This window comes from Centruroides vittatus, unplaced genomic scaffold (assembly GCF_030686945.1).
Source record: "Centruroides vittatus isolate TY-2023 unplaced genomic scaffold, ASM3068694v2 contig_911, whole genome shotgun sequence".
NCBI classification, from domain to species: Eukaryota; Metazoa; Arthropoda; class Arachnida; order Scorpiones; family Buthidae; genus Centruroides; species Centruroides vittatus.
Window position 1 is genome coordinate 1 of NW_027122600.1, and position 16,666 is coordinate 16,666.

General features: G+C 38.5%; 3 protein-coding genes across 3 annotated transcripts; 2 read left to right on the forward strand and 1 right to left on the reverse strand.

Annotated features, from left to right (window-relative positions):
• Positions 1–2,519: 2,519 nt before the first annotated feature.
• Positions 2,520–7,764, forward strand: LOC136984256 (PCNA-associated factor-like). The gene is made up of 4 exons (XM_067281171.1): positions 2,520–2,597; positions 3,756–3,821; positions 3,891–4,050; positions 7,435–7,764. The coding sequence occupies exons 1-4, from the start codon at positions 2,561–2,563 to the stop codon at positions 7,502–7,504; spliced, it is 333 nt and encodes a 110-aa protein (XP_067137272.1). The 5' UTR covers positions 2,520–2,560; the 3' UTR covers positions 7,505–7,764.
• A 541-nt stretch (positions 7,765–8,305) lies between these two features.
• Positions 8,306–8,959, forward strand: LOC136984258 (uncharacterized). Its single transcript, XM_067281174.1, has one exon. The coding sequence runs from the start codon at positions 8,306–8,308 to the stop codon at positions 8,957–8,959; it is 654 nt and encodes a 217-aa protein (XP_067137275.1).
• Positions 8,960–13,441: 4,482 nt separating this feature from the next.
• On the reverse strand, positions 13,442–14,492 carry LOC136984254 (uncharacterized). The gene is made up of 2 exons (XM_067281167.1): positions 14,222–14,492; positions 13,442–14,143 (listed from the first exon to the last, which is right to left on the reverse strand). Exons 1-2 carry the CDS (start codon positions 14,490–14,492, stop codon positions 13,719–13,721), a joined length of 696 nt encoding a protein of 231 aa, XP_067137268.1. The 3' UTR covers positions 13,442–13,718.
• Positions 14,493–16,666: the final 2,174 nt, after the last annotated feature.

Genomic DNA, 16,666 nt, shown 5'->3' on the forward strand with positions numbered 1-16,666 from the left:
AACAAAAAGCAAATGAAAATATCAATTTTACAAAAAAAATAGAGAAAAAGCAAGACGTTGCCAAAACTTCAGATTAAGAACAACAGGAAAGCCCAGATGATGATGATTTGTCTAAAAGAAAACTCATATTCAAGTGTTTAGGAGTGAAGAAAAATTCATATTAACATACAATACTTTTGATTGTGATTGTTAGATAATTATTGATTGCTTTATTAAACATTTCTCTTAATTACAAAAAAGATTATTACACCCAACGTGCAATCTCATTCGTCAGTGATAAGTCTGACATTTGATAATGTGGGAACATTCTTCCTGGATAATTTACCTTGATTCAATATGCAATGTTGCAAGTCTTACATAATAATCAACCTATTGTTCTTTCACTAACCCTCACATACAAAACACTTCATCAAAATTTCTTATAATATGCTTACTTATTTCTTACCTTTAAGAAAAAAGTGTAAAATTTATACAGTTGATTTTTTCCTAAATAAAAATCTACATTAGTGTTCAAAAACAACTGATAATTTAATACCGTAAAAACTAAGTTAAAAATCGACAAAAATTATCTTGCGCGATGCCAGAAAGGCAATACCACAATAAGCAATAAGCATCACCCTGCTAAATTAGGATACAACAGGATTAAAAATTACAGAAACAAGTTCATTAAAATCTAAACAATTTAAAAAATAGAACGTAAATTAATTACAAAATCTAATTTTACCTTTTCTAGAACAACTATCGGCTTTAGTACGAGCCATTCTCTTAACGTCGACTAATTGATAGCTTCCCGAATTCAATTTACACGTGAGTACTTAGAAATTCCCGCGCATTTTCGGCATCACCGATCGACTCGAAAGCTTATTGGTACATTTTTGATATAAAATAAAAACTTCAAGTGTTTAAGCGTAAATAAATTTTTATGGTGTAAGTTTATTATTGGTAAATATTAAAATATTCATATATGTATAAATTAATATGAATAAATATTATTTTTTGAAATTGCTTTATTGCTTGTCCGCCCTCTGGCGGGATGGTTAGGATGGCTACTTCGCCCCGCGTTTTCGTTTTTTCGGACCCGGAGAATCCATGATTGCGTCCGTTGCGGGATATGTCGCTCCGGGGAAGATCAGATGGGGGGTGTGAATATCTAACATGGGCACTTACAAGGTGTAAATCCTGGTATAGGCGCGGAAGAAATCTGTTAGGACTTGAATATATACTAAGGGTGGGCATATCGCTAATGGTTTTAATGTGATGATTGGTGGAGGCGGAAGTCTGTATGATGGAGGTTCGAGAGGTATCAAAAATGCCCGCTGGCATCCAAGGGGTGTTTCACGTCACCTTTCTTGGTCGGCAGAAATTGCAATGATATGGTATACAGAAAGCTGTTAGTGAGGAGGGAGTTGGTTCGTGCTGTGTTGATTAGAGTAGTAGTGTACCGATCGCTATTAGATAAAGTCTTTAAGGGCTGTTAGTGCCCAGCCATGGATAAATGCCGGCCCGATGATGTAAGGGTTACAGAGTGGCATAGTTGCAAGTGTCGTCGATTACGGCGGCGGCTGTGCGATTGCCGGATTTACAGTCTAGCCTCGAGGCGCGCACCGGAATGCTGGACTTCCAAGCTTGAAAGAACGTCCGGATTACAATTGGGGGAGATCCGGCGTTTGAAAGGGTAGATCGTGTAAAATGACGGCCGGGTTTGGGTAGTATCCATTGCTTTAACGAGGCCGATGCAGTGGGCCCGTAACCACCGCCTGGCAGCATGGGCAAGGGGTATCCTGATTAAGCTGGGACTTGAGTCGACTTAAATCTGTTGTAAAATATCGTTACTGAGGGCATCGCAGATGCGATTCGTTAACTATGGGTGTGAATTGGGCAACAAGGCGCTGCTGGAAGATCATAGCGATGGTTGGCTGATTTATAATCCTGTAAGTTGCTCTGCATTTCGTTGCAATTACATCCCGACCAAGAAAGGTGACGTGAAACACCCCTTGGATGCCAGCGGGCATTTTTGATACCTCTCGAACCTCCATCATACAGACTTCCGCCTCCACCAATCATCACATTAAAACCATTAGCGATATGCCCACCCTTAGTATATATTCAAGTCCTAACAGATTTCTTCCGCGCCTATACCAGGATTTACACCTTGTAAGTGCCCATGTTAGATATTCACACCCCCCATCTGATCTTCCCCGGAGCGACATATCCCGCAACGGACGCAATCATGGATTCTCCGGGTCCGAAAAAACGAAAACGCGGGGCGAAGTAGCCATCCTAACCATCCCGCCAGAGGGCGGACAAGCAATAAAGCAATTTCAAAAAATAATATTTATTCATATTAATTTATACATATATGAATATTTTAATATTTACCAATAATAAACTTACACCATAAAAATTTATTTACGCTTAAACACTTGAAGTTTTTATTTTATATCAAAAATGTACCAATAAGCTTTCGAGTCGATCGGTGATGCCGAAAATGCGCGGGAATTTCTAAGTACTCACGTGTAAATTGAATTCGGGAAGCTATCAATTAGTCGACGTTAAGAGAATGGCTCGTACTAAAGCCGATAGTTGTTCTAGAAAAGGTAAAATTAGATTTTGTAATTAATTTACGTTCTATTTTTTAAATTGTTTAGATTTTAATGAACTTGTTTCTGTAATTTTTAATCCTGTTGTATCCTAATTTAGCAGGGTGATGCTTATTGCTTATTGTGGTATTGCCTTTCTGGCATCGCGCAAGATAATTTTTGTCGATTTTTAACTTAGTTTTTACGGTATTAAATTATCAGTTGTTTTTGAACACTAATGTAGATTTTTATTTAGGAAAAAATCAACTGTATAAATTTTACACTTTTTTCTTAAAGGTAAGAAATAAGTAAGCATATTATAAGAAATTTTGATGAAGTGTTTTGTATGTGAGGGTTAGTGAAAGAACAATAGGTTGATTATTATGTAAGACTTGCAACATTGCATATTGAATCAAGGTAAATTATCCAGGAAGAATGTTCCCACATTATCAAATGTCAGACTTATCACTGACGAATGAGATTGCACGTTGGGTGTAATAATCTTTTTTGTAATTAAGAGAAATGTTTAATAAAGCAATCAATAATTATCTAACAATCACAATCAAAAGTATTGTATGTTAATATGAATTTTTCTTCACTCCTAAACACTTGAATATGAGTTTTCTTTTAGACAAATCATCATCATCTGGGCTTTCCTGTTGTTCTTAATCTGAAGTTTTGGCAACGTCTTGCTTTTTCTCTATTTTTTTTGTAAAATTGATATTTTCATTTGCTTTTTGTTTTCCTAAGAAATCTTTAAAGGTTTAATCTTTTATTTAGTAACTTTTAATTTAAACTATAAAAACCCAAATACTGCAAGTCTTTCGGGTTCATTTTGAGCACTATCATAGTCAACAATGACACCTGGTTTATAGGAAAGCTGGAAGAGGAAGCTAGGACAAGGACGAAAAATTGAACAATCGGTGTTATTAAAGAAAACTGGGCAAAAGGTGCAAAACAACAATGAAAATTGTGATATTCTAAAATCTACGGGCAAATTTGAGACGTGCATGCTTGCTCGAATTTAAAAAAGTGTCGAACGATGACTGTGCATAAAAATTGTGACGTTTTGTACGAGGATGTCTCCAATTATTTGATCTCGATTTTCATTATGAATACAGACTATGAAAGTAAAGCTCGTTGATCCTTTTTCTAACAAAAAATTTAATCTTTTAGCAGTGGCAGCAAAGGCTCCAAGAAAGGTGATGAGTTCTGGTGCATCTACTTCAAAAGTAAAATCAAGTATGTAAATTTAAACGATAATTTTACAGAATGACGAAAAACAGATAACTAAATAAAAAAAATTTTCAGACAAAGCATCTGGACGTTCTCCCGGAAATCGTTACTGTCCGAGACCCACTCCTCCTTGGCAGAAAGAAATTAGTAGTTTTTTGGTGAAGTCTCTGAGAGATTCGGATGAACAGGATAATTCGGAGATTTCAAGCAGTTCCTCGGCAACAGAGAGTTTTAGGTAATTCTGAAAAATTTTATAAAATGTTATCAAGTTATCAGTGATACTATATTTTCTCAATTCTAAGATGCATCATGAATTAGAGATCCAATTTGAAAATTGTTTTTTATTTTTATGAAGGAAAAATCTTTAAATAATTAATTTTTGTTAAGTAACAGATACAAAAAAAATACAATTCCACGAAATGGGTGTGTGGCATTACTCTTTTCGTGCATTATAACGTCGTCTCGAAGCATGGCCTACGATAACTGCCGACCATACCAATTTTTTCCCGATGCTAACTGTCAGGCTTGTTCCCACGAGCGATCAAATGATGGCATTCATAGTTCAACTCTATGCTAAATTTAATGATAGTTTTATGAAAAATCTTGTAAATGTTTTAATTTTAAGAAACTCTATTACATATGTGGTGCAGGAATTTTGTATCTTAAGAAAAACGTACTTTATTTTAAAGTTATATTTAAAAAATTATTAGCCCCGAGAGCTATTAGCTCCACTTAAATGCAGAGATTTCGATTGATTAAAATTAAGTTTTGTAAAAATTTTAAAAATTTGCAGATTTTTAAAACTAATTATCTAGAAATTATGCAGCCTGAATATGATCTATTTTTTATGTCAAAAGTACTGTACTAGCATTATTAAATTTATGACTGTTATACCATGTTTTCATAATTTAAATATAAATGTATTAAATGGAAGATTGCATTTATTTAAGTAAGAATAAATGCAAAGATCCTCAGTTTGTTCTTTCGTTTATATTTTTGGAAATTTAACATTTATTTGGAAGCGATAAAGACCAATAATGTATTGTAATCCAGCAATAAGATCTTATTTATAATAAAGTAATAGAAGAATGTTTAATCGGTGAAATGTCCATTATTTAAAGGTTTAATTTCCATATTGTGGGTTTATTTTTTTGCTTGCTTATTTTGCCTGTAACAGTTACCATTAATTACTGAGACACGATTAGTTAAATACAGAGATAAATTTCTGAAAAGTAATTCTACTCAACAGTTCTTTTGTATGTTTCGTCACATCCATTTGGTGAATTTTTCATTGTGTGGCTGCACGTTGCAAAGAATGTGCACAGCTTTGCTTTTTCTTAAAACATGGTGCAAAGTGGAATTAATTGCATTTTAATCTTTACAAAGTAAGCATAAATATTGGCTTTGAATAATTAAGTACTGAAGTTCTTAAAAATCAATCCTTTTTTTATGCGAAATAGTGAAGATGAAGCTGGTTGGATCTTGACTATTAATGATTGTATGACAAATGATTAACTTCAGACGTGTCTTCATTTTTATTTGTGACGGTATTTTGTTTTTCGTTATTAGTTACCGAATACTTCTGCATGGTCCACCTGGGACGTGACAACTTTATTTTCCTATACGAAGGACACTCAAGATGGTTCGGAATAGGGTCGTTTTAGTGCGGGTTGTTGTTTTCTGTCCAAATTTCTTGCCTTTAGCCTTATTTTCTGCCTAAACGACAGCACTTTGAATTGCGAACTTGTTAATGCCATCTAGCAAGATATTTCATTAAGTGAGTTGGACAAGTATGGAGCATTTGGTATGGTGGTAGTTATCGTAGTCTACACTTAAAGGCATTTTAAGCATTAAAAAGCAGTTTATAAATTAAACAAATGTTATCAGAAAAGCTTTTTAATGTGAACATTGAGTAATATAGGCACAAATAATAGAAGTTTTTTGGTAATGTACCCCATGTGGTCTACTCTCAATGACTGCTTATTGTTTTGAATTGCAAAACGTAAGGTAGGGGAGGAATGGGACACTTTTGTGAAAAGTGTGTCAAAAACATAAGCAAAGAAAAAAAATCTTGAATCTTTCTTTTCAGCTTGTAAAAGTATTGGGAGTTATAATTTTTTTACCAAAGGTTAGCATTGAAAGTTTTGTATGCTGTGATAAGTGTCCCACTCTTCCCTAGTAAAAGGGAGGAATGGGACAGTTCATAAAAGGATTCTGTGTGAATTTGTATTAAAATACTTATTACTGATGTGTGTCTCTGTACAAGGTTAGTTTTACTGAGATAGTCATACTATCAGCACAAGGTTTTGCTTTAAAGTATCTTACAGTATTTTACAACGGTATTTTCTTGATTTGAGGTATTAAAAGAAAATTTTACTACATGATTATAAATAAACAATTTATTCAGAATACTGTGAATCAACATTTAACTGAGAACGTGATAATGAACCAACAATCACTGCAAATATTTATTGGACATTGTATGCAGATAATTTAATATATTTTTCATAAATAGATTTCAGTTTGTCCAAGAAGTCGTCAGTATTCTTTTTATTGAAGCTAGTAGCAGTTTCCAAGCTAGTGGCTTCTGGTGGTTGCAATGAAAGCTGTGAATGACGTCCCATAAACCCCTTGAACCAGTCGTATTCTGCAGTTTTATTGAGATTCCGTGCACCGGGTTATGTTTTATTCAAGGCAGCGACAAACTCGTGTGAAATTTCTTACCTGCGCTGTTGTCAGGCCATAGTGCATTTTACTTGCACTAAGCAAGTAATTTCTTAACTTTGGTTCTCTCTGTGGAAGAAGAAGCATTCCACAAATGAGGTTAGACTAGAATACAAGCTCCTTGTCTGAAATGCTATTAAATTTTATTACATGTTTTGCTAGTGCTGATTTTGATAAATCCATGGCTTTTGCAACTTTCCTTGTACTTTTTCCCTGGTCACACACAATGTTCACTGCTTGAAGAATCATACTGTTGGCTGGTGTTGATTTTGTTGGATCTTTCTTCTTCCATTTATGTGGCATTTTTCTTGAAAATAAAGACTGGAAAATTTAACACCGCATTAGGAAAATTATTATTAGGGAGGAGTGGGAGACTGTCCCCTTCCTTGCTACTGGGAGGTGTTTTGTATTATACTTGCTATAACTAGACATATAGCAAAATTGTACTATTTCACCATATTACTTTCTTGCTATTAAAGTATTGCTTTCAATTCTTGTATCAAGCATTAAAAGCTGTAATCTGAAATTTTATGTTTAAGATATCAGATATTGGTATTAATATTTACCTGGAGCATTGTAATGTAATTTTTTCTTCTAAAGCCTTTTCTGTTGAAACAATTCATCAGCCATTTTGTAAGAAAATACAAGTGCTGTCACTCTCACTTCGGGACAAATAAAGAATTAAAATAAATAAACAGATCAGAAAAGTCAAGTGTCCCGTTCCTCCCTTGTCTCCCCTACCTCTAATTTAAAAAAGTGAAAGTGGATTTTAAAAAAAAAAGTGCATTTTAAAATTGAGAAAATACAGTAAAGCCAAAGATAAATGTTTTTATTTATAATTTTATTTTAAAGCTTTTACAAAGCTTATTTGAATTTTGGCAATTTTTTTTAATAGTGAACCTAATGATCTCAACGAATCTGGTCCAAGCAAAAGTTATCAAGTAATATCTGAGGAAAGCGATTAAGAGTTTTTGTTTTTAACCGATATTTTAATTAATGTACATAATAAATTTTTGTTTTAGATTTGAATTCTGTATAATTGAAGTTCTTTTGAACTACAGTATATAATTTCATTTTAATAATGTACAGATGTCCTATTATGAATCAGTTAAGTAAGAACGTATATCTCAAACTTAGACAATGAAATCAAATAATAAATTTATCTGTATCATATTGCTTTTGTATAGAATTAAGACATTCATAATAAATTTTATTTCAAAATGAAGTTTTCCTGGAATATTTAAATAATTTTTACTATTCTCAAGTTTTTAGAAATGATACCCGCATTTAAAATATTAAATGTATAAAAAATGGCAAAATTAATAATCTTGATTTTTCCATCAGCGGAAATGATGTAATTCTGGTTCCGTTTTGTGACAAAAATCTTGTCCTATTTTAAGCTTTCTGAACTGATGGAATATTCCAGTATTATGCGTACGTACTGCGGGAACACAGTTTGAACATAAGCTTTCCGTATGGTTTAGGTCAGAACTGTGCACTGATGTTGCCTTTCTATGTGTTGTAACTTGATCTGAGTGTCGGGTCAAGGGTGAAAATTCCTACATACTTTCGTTGTCTGGGAGGGGAGTTCTTGTGCAGTCGTCACCCCAGTCAGTTGTATCCGAGAGGGAATAAAGTTAATTGTTAATTAACTATATGTTTTATGTGAAACAGTGTCGAAAACAAAATCGATACAAAATTGGCGACGAGGATTAACATACAGACTTGCCAGCAGAAATTACAATTCGATATATAAAAAGCTGGAAATGTCGATCCCAGGAACATCAACCAGTAGAGTTCGTTTCGAACCATTCAAGATGGACAGCCAGTGGAAAACTTACAAGGACCGCTTTAATTTTTGCTTGAAGGCAAACCAGATTGAAAATGACCAAGATAAGTGTGCTTTATTTTTTACTGTATGCGGTGAAACTTTATATGAACTTGTAGTCACACTCATAGCGCCGAAAGAAACGACACAAGTTAACTTCAATGAAGTACTTACTGCTCTTGATAGCCATTTTAACCCGAAACCTAGTGAAACCGTCGAATCGTTCAAATCTATCCAGAGGTCGCAAAAACCGGGAGAGGGTATCAATGACTATGTCGCGGAACTGCGGAAAATTGCAATGAATTGCAACTTTGGCGCCCCACTAGAGTGTATGTTAAGAGATAGGCTAGTGGCAGGTTTAAGGGATAAAGGAATACAACACGTGTTATTGGCGAAAACGGACACTACTTATAAGGCCATTTTGGATGCAGCATTAGCAGCAGAGGCAGCGTCTAACGATGTTAGCCAGCTTGGGTCAGACGGAAACAACACCCAAGTGTATAACTTAAAGGCGGACTACAAGAGAGAGAATCAGCCGGCCATATTACGCTGTTTTCGATGCACCGGAAGTCATAACCCGAATAATTGTTGATTTGCTCAGGTAATCTGTAACTTCTGCGGAAACAAGGGACATGTAGAAAAGGCGTGTATCACGAAACAAAAGAGTGGACAAAGAAAATTTGCAAACCAGGGAAGAAACCAAATTGGGGCACAACGGAAAGAGGTATCCAGCCAGAGAGCCAAAGTACACCGAATTGAGGGACATAAAAATTTGACGTCTAACCAGGTCGAGGAATATACATCTCTATTCAAAATACAGGGAAGTAAGATACCACCCTTAAAAATCTTGATTAAGATTGAAAATATACCAATCATGATGGAAATTGATTCAGGGGCTGAGTACACTGTAGTGAGCGAATGGACCTTTAAAAGAAATCAAAATCCAGCGAGACAAGTTAGAGCCAGAAGAAGTCAAATTACAGACATGGACTGATCAGAATCTGGAGGTAGTGGGTACTACAATGGTGAGGGTACAATTTAAAGGAAAAGTTAGGAATCTGCCATTGTTAGTAATTAAAGGAAATGGACCAGGACTTGTTGGAAGAAATTGGTTTGAACCATTAGGAATCAGAATAGAGGGACTTTATCACCAACATGATGCAGACGATCTGATACAAGAATTCCAGCATTTATTCAATAATTCAGAAATGGGTCTATTTAGAGGTGAGGCAGTCAGTTTAGCGATAAATAAAGAAGCTAAGCCTATTTTTATGCAGGCAAGACAGGTTCCTTTTGCATTGAGAACAAAGGTAGAACAAGAGTTGAATCGACTTCATCAGTTAGGAGTTATAGAACCAGTTAGAACTTCTAAGTGGGCCACTCCTGTGGTACCCGTTGCAAAACCAGATGGAAGTGTACGTTTATGTGGAGATTACCGCTGCACTGTAAACAGAGAGGCAATAAAAGTAGATGTATATTCATTGCCGGCCATTAACGATATACTTGCTTCACTATCTGGTGGAAAGGTATTTGCCAAGCTTGATTTCAAGGAAGCGTACTTCCAATTTCCTGTGGACCAGGAGTCGTCTGAGATTCTGACTATCAACACATGCAAGGGGTTATACAGAATGAAAAGATTACCATTTGGAGTGAGTAGTTGTCCAGCTATTTGCCAGAGAGAGATGGAAAAGATCGTAGGAGGTATTCCAGGGACAATTGTGATGATAGATGATATACTTGTCATGGGACTCAATGAAGAAGCCCTACATCAAAAGTTGAGGAAAATTCTTAACCGGATTTCAGAAGCTGGACTAAAACTAAACGAAAGCAAATGCCTATTCAAGACAAATCAACTTAAATTTCTAGGATATTTGATAGATGCTCAGGGCATTTGGCCCACACCGGATAAAATTGCAGCGATCCAACAGGTTCCGGAACCGAAAAACAAACAAGAGTTACAAGCATTTTTGGGATTTGTAAACTTCTATGATAGATTTTTGAAAGATAAAGCAACCGAAGCTGAACCATTATATAGACTCCTTTGGGGTTCTTGATGAAATAACTACAGAACTTAACGGATAAAACAAATTTATTTGGAGCTCTAGTACAGGGAGTGTCAGCAGTACCATGCACGTGGTCAGAATGGCTGATCGGGAGACAAAGGGCAAAATCTAGGGTCACAGTAAGTGTTGCCAGGTTGGCCACATACTCCCTCCCCAGTGACAACGCTCAGGAACTTTGAAGGAAAACGTACAGTTCGTCCAGAACGAGTTGTCCGTGGGCAAGGTGCCTTGATTTGTGTGGTCTCATCCGGCGGGTGGTCATTTCTATTCACAGGTCCATTGTCATTGTTGGAGGATGGCGGAGAAGTGGTTGTATCTTTAAGAAAGAAGGCGGGTTTGAGATGGTCGATTGAAACAGTTTGTTTCCCACGAGGTGTGTCTAAGTGTTTTTCTGAGTGTCGTAGGACATGGAAAAGGCCGTTGTAGATTGGTTGTAGTGGTTTTCGTGATGCATCGTGGCGCACGAAGACGTGCGAGGCATTCATCAACTCGGGGTGCAAAAATATATTCTTAGATGAGTGGTGGACATCTCTGACCGGGCGGATTGACCTCATATGATCCTTTAACCTGCGGATCAAGGTAGGAAAGTTGTCGGTGGAAGTAGTCTCATGGTCGACGAGGAGGTCAGAAGGCAGTGCAATGGGTTCGCCATACGTGATCTTTGCTGCTGTAGTGTTGTAGTTGGGGATGACATAGGATCTTAGCCCCAAGAGGATGGTTGGGAGTTTAGCAACCCAGTTATCAGTCAGTTGAGCTCTCAGCGAGGACTTTAGCTGACGATGCCACCGTTCAATTTTCCCATTTGCAGCTGGGTGGTATGCCGTTGTTTTAATGTGGCTAATTCCCAGGGCTTTGGTGAGATCAGCAAAAAGTTGGCATTCAAACTGGCGACCCCTGTCAGTGGTTATAATGCGTGGTATGCCAAACCGTGCGATCCATGTAGAAAGGATTACATTGGCTATAGTCTCAGCTGAGATGTCTGCCACCGGTATGGCTTCTGGCCAACGTGAAAATCTGTCTATGATTGTGACTAGATAGGTAAAGCCTTGGCAAAATGGCAAGGGACCCATTATATCCACATTGATGTGAAAAAACGGCGATCGACTTGGTTGTAGGTCCCCACTGCACTGTTAGTATGTCTTCCTACTTTGACTCTCTGACAAGGAATGCAGGTTTTAGCCCACAATCTGACATCTTTCCTTATTGATGGCCAAATAAAACGTTTGCTGACCAGGCCCACTGAACCTCTCATTCCCGGATGTGCTAACCCATGTAGGGAGTCGAAAACTAGCCGGTGGTACTGTTCAGGTACATAAGGCCTGTATTTGCCTGTTGAGATATCGCATGTCACTTCAATGCCGTTATCGAGGCAAACCTTTTGAAATTTCAGCGAACATGTTTGTGATTGTTGAAGTTGAGCCAGCTCTTGGTCCACAGCTTGTGCAGCGGCAATATCTTCCAGGGGTATTCCTGTTGGGAGAAAAATGGAGCTAATTCTTGAGCAGACATTTGCAGCTACGTTATCCTTCCCTGGTATGTACCTGATATCTGTGGTAAATTGGCCAATGTAGTCTAAATGACGGAGTTGGCGAGGGGATGCCTTATCTGAACGTTGCTGGAATGCGTAGGTTAGGGGCTTATGATCAGTATATATCGTGAAATTTCTGCCTTCTAAAATGTGGCGGAAGTATCGCACTGCTGAAGATGCCGCTAAAAGTTCACGGTCATATGTGCTATAGTTGACTTGTGGTTTGGTTAGCGCTTTAGAAAAGAAGCCTAGAGGTTCGACAATGGACCTGTTCTTTTGTTGAAGAGCTGCGCCTATTGCGAAATCTGATGCATCCACCATCAACATCATTGGAAGATCAGTGGAGGGATGGGCCAAGAGGCAAGCACCTGCTAATTCCTCTTTAAGTCGTTCATAGGCTGCGATTGACTCTGGGGTCAATTGCACTTTTCGTTTATCTCTTTTCCTGGTGTCTTTGCACAAATCAAAAAGAGCTTGTTGCGTGCGTGCCGTGTTGGGAAGTGAGCGTCTATAAAAGTTGACCAGTCCTAAAAATTTTCGGAGCTGTTCTATAGTATCCGGGCGTGGAAAGTTTCGGATGGTTTGAACTTGTTCGGGCAGGGGAACAATTCCTGCTTGGGAGACATTGTAGCCCAGGAAGGAAACCTCCTGCACACCAAAAACACACTTCGACAGGTTGATGTTGATGTCATGCCTGTGGAGTCTAGTGAACAGTGTTCTTAAATGGGATACGTGCTCCTCCTCTGAACGAGATGCGACGAGGAGGTCATCAAGGTACGAGTAGACAAAGTCTAATTCACGTAAGATATTGTGGATATATCTTTGAAATGACTGGGCAGCGTTGCGTAGTCCAAATGGCAATTTTAGAAATTCAAATAAGCCAAAGGTTGTGATCACAGCCGTTTTTGGAACGTCCTCTGGTGCCACAGGTATGTGGTGAAATGCCCGCACCAGGTCTATTTTAGAAAAGATGGATTTGCCTCTGAGTTGGCAATTGAAATCTTGAAGGTGGGGTATCGGGTACCTGTCTGGTATAGTGATAGCGTTCAAGGCCCGATAGTCCCCACAAGGACGCCATGAACCGTCCTTCTTTGGAACAAGATGTAGAGGGCTGGACCAGCAACTTTTGGAGGGCCTGCATATTCCCATGTCTATCATCTGTTGGAATTCCAGCTTTGCCTGTGTGAGCTTATCAGGAGAAAGTCGTCTTGGCTTAGCGGTGACTGGAGCTCCTGTCGTGACGATTGTATGGTAGACATTATGGTCACTAACTTGCTGATATGTGGGTTGTTCCTTCAGGAGGTTAGGAAACTCCAAGAGAAGCTTGGAATACTTCTGTTGAGGTGATACCATTAGCACTGTCTGCTGATTTGTGGTGGTGGTAGTTCCTGGGGTTGCCAGGTGAGTGAGATTATCTCTTAAGCACCTATTCTTTAAATCCACAAGAATGCCGAAGTGGCTTAGAAAGTCTGCTCCTATAATAGGGTGCTGTACATCTGCTAATGTAAATGGCCAGCAAAACGTTCGTCGGAGTCCAATATCAAGTTTAAGGAGGCGCTCCCCATATGTAGGTATCACGGAGCCATTAGCTGCGTACAGTTGGCGATTACTGATATGTCGTTTTTCTAGAGTTGTGGGAGGTAAGACAGAGATGTCTGCCCCCGAGTCTACCAGGAATCTGCGACCAGTGGTAGTATCAAAAATAAATAAGCGATTGGATGTTTTCTCCCCGCTCTTCTGGGTCGCAGAGAGAGCGGGGCTTAGTCGTTTCCCGAAGCTTCCTTGCTGACACGTCTAAAAGAACAAGGTGGTGCGCACTTCTTGGCATTAGCTTTGAATTTTAAGTGATACCAACAAACATTATAACCCGGTAGATTCGGACTGGGAGAACGTCGTCGTCTCTCTGAGCGTGAGGGGGAACGTGCTCGTAATTCGTGGATCGACATGGCAAGTTCTGACACAGCTTTCTCCAAGCGAGAGAGCCGATCTGTCTGGTGTGCGGTTGCATCACTGGTGGAACATATGTCTGAATTGGGACTGGTTATCTCCATAATTTTATCAGCCATAGCGGCCAAGGTATGGAGACTGTCTTGTTTGGTCACTAAAACTGAACGCACGTTGTTAGGCAACCTCTGTAGAAAGAGCGTTCTAAGAAATTCGTCCGTTACTTGCGTACCGGCCAGTGCTCACATTTCTCTTAGTAGTGCAGAGGGCTTTTTGTCTCCTAGCTCGATTTCTAAAAGTAATTTTTTTGCCTTCCTACTTTCGAATTCTTCGAACTTGTCGATTAATCGCGACTTTAGGTCCGTGTAGGGCGTGCTCGTCAACGGTTGGGATATAAGATCGGCGACCAATTCGGCTATTTCACAGTCGAGCGATCCTAGTACACGATGGTATTTCGTAACCTCTGTTGTGATATTAGAGACAGCAAATTGTGATTCCACCTGTGTGAACCATACTCTAGTGTTCTTTCTCCAAAATGGTGGAATTTTCACCGATACACGTGCTACCTCAACGGGGTTTTCGCTTTTCATCGTGACGGAAATATATAACTAATTAACTACTCAGAATTGGGTAAATAAGTTCTTGTGATCACGTCCGGCTCACCACTTTGGGGTTCTTGATGAAATAACTACAGAACTTAACGGATAAAACAAATTTATTTGGAGCTCTAGTACAGGGAGTGTCAGCAGTACCATGCACGTGGTCAGAATGGCTGACCGGGAGACAAAGGGCAAAATCTAGGGTCACAGTAAGTGTTGCCAGGTTGGCCACACTCCTAAATAAAAACAAACCATGGATCTGGAAAAAAGAACACAGCAAAGCATTCGTGAAAATAAAAAAGATGTTAACACCAGAAACATTATTAATCCATTATAATTTAAATAAACCAGTATTGTTGTCATGTGATGCTTCACCATATGGAGTGGGAGCAGTACTTTCACACATATTACCAGATGGATCCGAAGCTCCTATATACTTTGCATCAAGGACACTCCACCCAGCAGAAAGAAATTATTCACAATTCGAGACAGAAGTATTAGCTATAATCTTTGGCATCACAAAATTTCATAATTACCTAGCTGCCCGAAATTTTACTATATATACGGATTGTAAGCCAGTTGTGGGCCTTCTGAACCCTGCTAAACCAATTCCTGATTTAATCTCACCCAGAATGATTCGTTGGTGTTTAAGATTAGCAGCATACTCATATAAGATTGAACATCGTCGGTCAGCAGAGATGACTAATGTTGATGCATTATCTCGTATACCAACTACTGTGGAAGACAAGACTATCCCTGAACCAGGAGAGATATTCCTTATATTTGAACAGCCAGAATTGCCCATCACATCTCAGGAAGTAAGCAGAGAAACAAACAAAGACTCGGTGTTAAAAAGAGTTGAACATGCAATCTTACACGGATGGCCACTTAGTAGTCCAGAAGAACTTGTGCCTTTTTCTAGGCGAAAACTAGAACTTTCAATTCACCGCGGTTGCATTTTATGGGGACAAAGAGTAGTTATCCCTAGAACCTTGCAACCACAGCTATTACACCTGTTACACTCCACACATGAGGGTATGTCTAGAATGAAAAGAACAGCCAGAAGCTATTTTTGGTGGCCTGAAATGGACTCCCAAATTGAAGAGACGGTATCGATGTGTAGAAAATGCCAAGAACAGAGGTCAAACCCAACCCCAGTTAAGGATACTCATTGGCCATCACCCTCGGGACCCTGGGAGCGAGTACACATTGATCATGCAGGACCACACTATGGACATACATATTTTATTCTAGTGGATGCTTATTCGAAGTGGGTGGAGGTAGAAGTACAAACGCAGTCAACCCAGGAAACCGTGAAATTATTGAGGAGAATATTTAGTACTCATGGACTACCAAATACAATTGTATCAGACAATCACCAAAGCTTTAAATCCCAAGAAATGGAAGAATTTATACGTAAAAATGGGATACAGCACATATTTACCCCTCCATATCATCCCTCTTCCAACGGACAAGTAGAGAGACAAGTGCAAACTATAAAGAGGAGAATTGAAAAATTACATCACAACCAAGAAAAAACTGAGGTGTTGCTCCCCAGACTTTTGTTTAGCTTACGCACAACACCTAGTACTACTACAGGTAAAACGGCAGCAGAACTGTTGATGGAAAGAAGACTACATACCATCTATGATCGACTAAATCCACACCTATATAAGGATAGAACAGAGGAAACAAGAATAGGAGACAACATCAATTACAGGTGCTATAGAGACGCAAAGAAGTGGTAACCAGGTAAGGTGACAAAGAAGACCGGACCATATACATACATGATAGCTTCACCAGAAGGAACTATAGAAAGGAGACATATTGATCAACTGATAGCTTGAAGAGAACAACCACTCCAGAACAGGCAACATCCAGTTTCTCAGAATAACCAACATCCAGCTCCCCAGAATAATCAACATGAAGACAAAGGACCACCTGTAGAGAGAGCTCTAGAACATGGACACTACTTGCACATCTCCGAGACTTTGTTTTAGAGGGGGAAGATCTGTTGTAACGGTCGGTTGTAACTTGATCTGAGTGTCAGGTCAAAAGTGAAAATTCCTACATACTTTCGTTGTCTGGGAGGGGAGTTCTTGTGCAGTCGTCACCCCAGTCAGTTGTATCCGAGAGGGAATAAAGTTAATTGTTAATTAACTATA

What these genes read in the sequence shown, in the direction of transcription:
- LOC136984256 (XM_067281171.1), top strand. Translation starts at nt 2,561, where the DNA reads ATGGCTCGTACTAAAGCCGATAGTTGTTCTAGAAAAG. An exon ending in CGATAGTTGTTCTAGAAAAG is followed by an intron (nt 2,598 to 3,755) that starts GTAAAATTAGAT and finishes TTAATCTTTTAG; the next exon opens with CAGTGGCAGCAAAGGCTCCA. An exon ending in TACTTCAAAAGTAAAATCAA is followed by an intron (nt 3,822 to 3,890) that starts GTATGTAAATTT and finishes AAAAATTTTCAG; the next exon opens with ACAAAGCATCTGGACGTTCT.
- LOC136984258 (XM_067281174.1), top strand. Translation starts at nt 8,306, where the DNA reads ATGTCGATCCCAGGAACATCAACCAGTAGAGTTCGTTTCGAACCATTC.
- LOC136984254 (XM_067281167.1), bottom strand. Translation starts at nt 14,492, where the DNA reads ATGAAAAGCGAAAACCCCGTTGAGGTAGCACGTGTATCGGTGAAAATT. An exon ending in CAAGTTCGAAGAATTCGAAA is followed by an intron (nt 14,144 to 14,221) that starts GTAGGAAGGCAA and finishes GAGAAATGTGAG; the next exon opens with CACTGGCCGGTACGCAAGTA.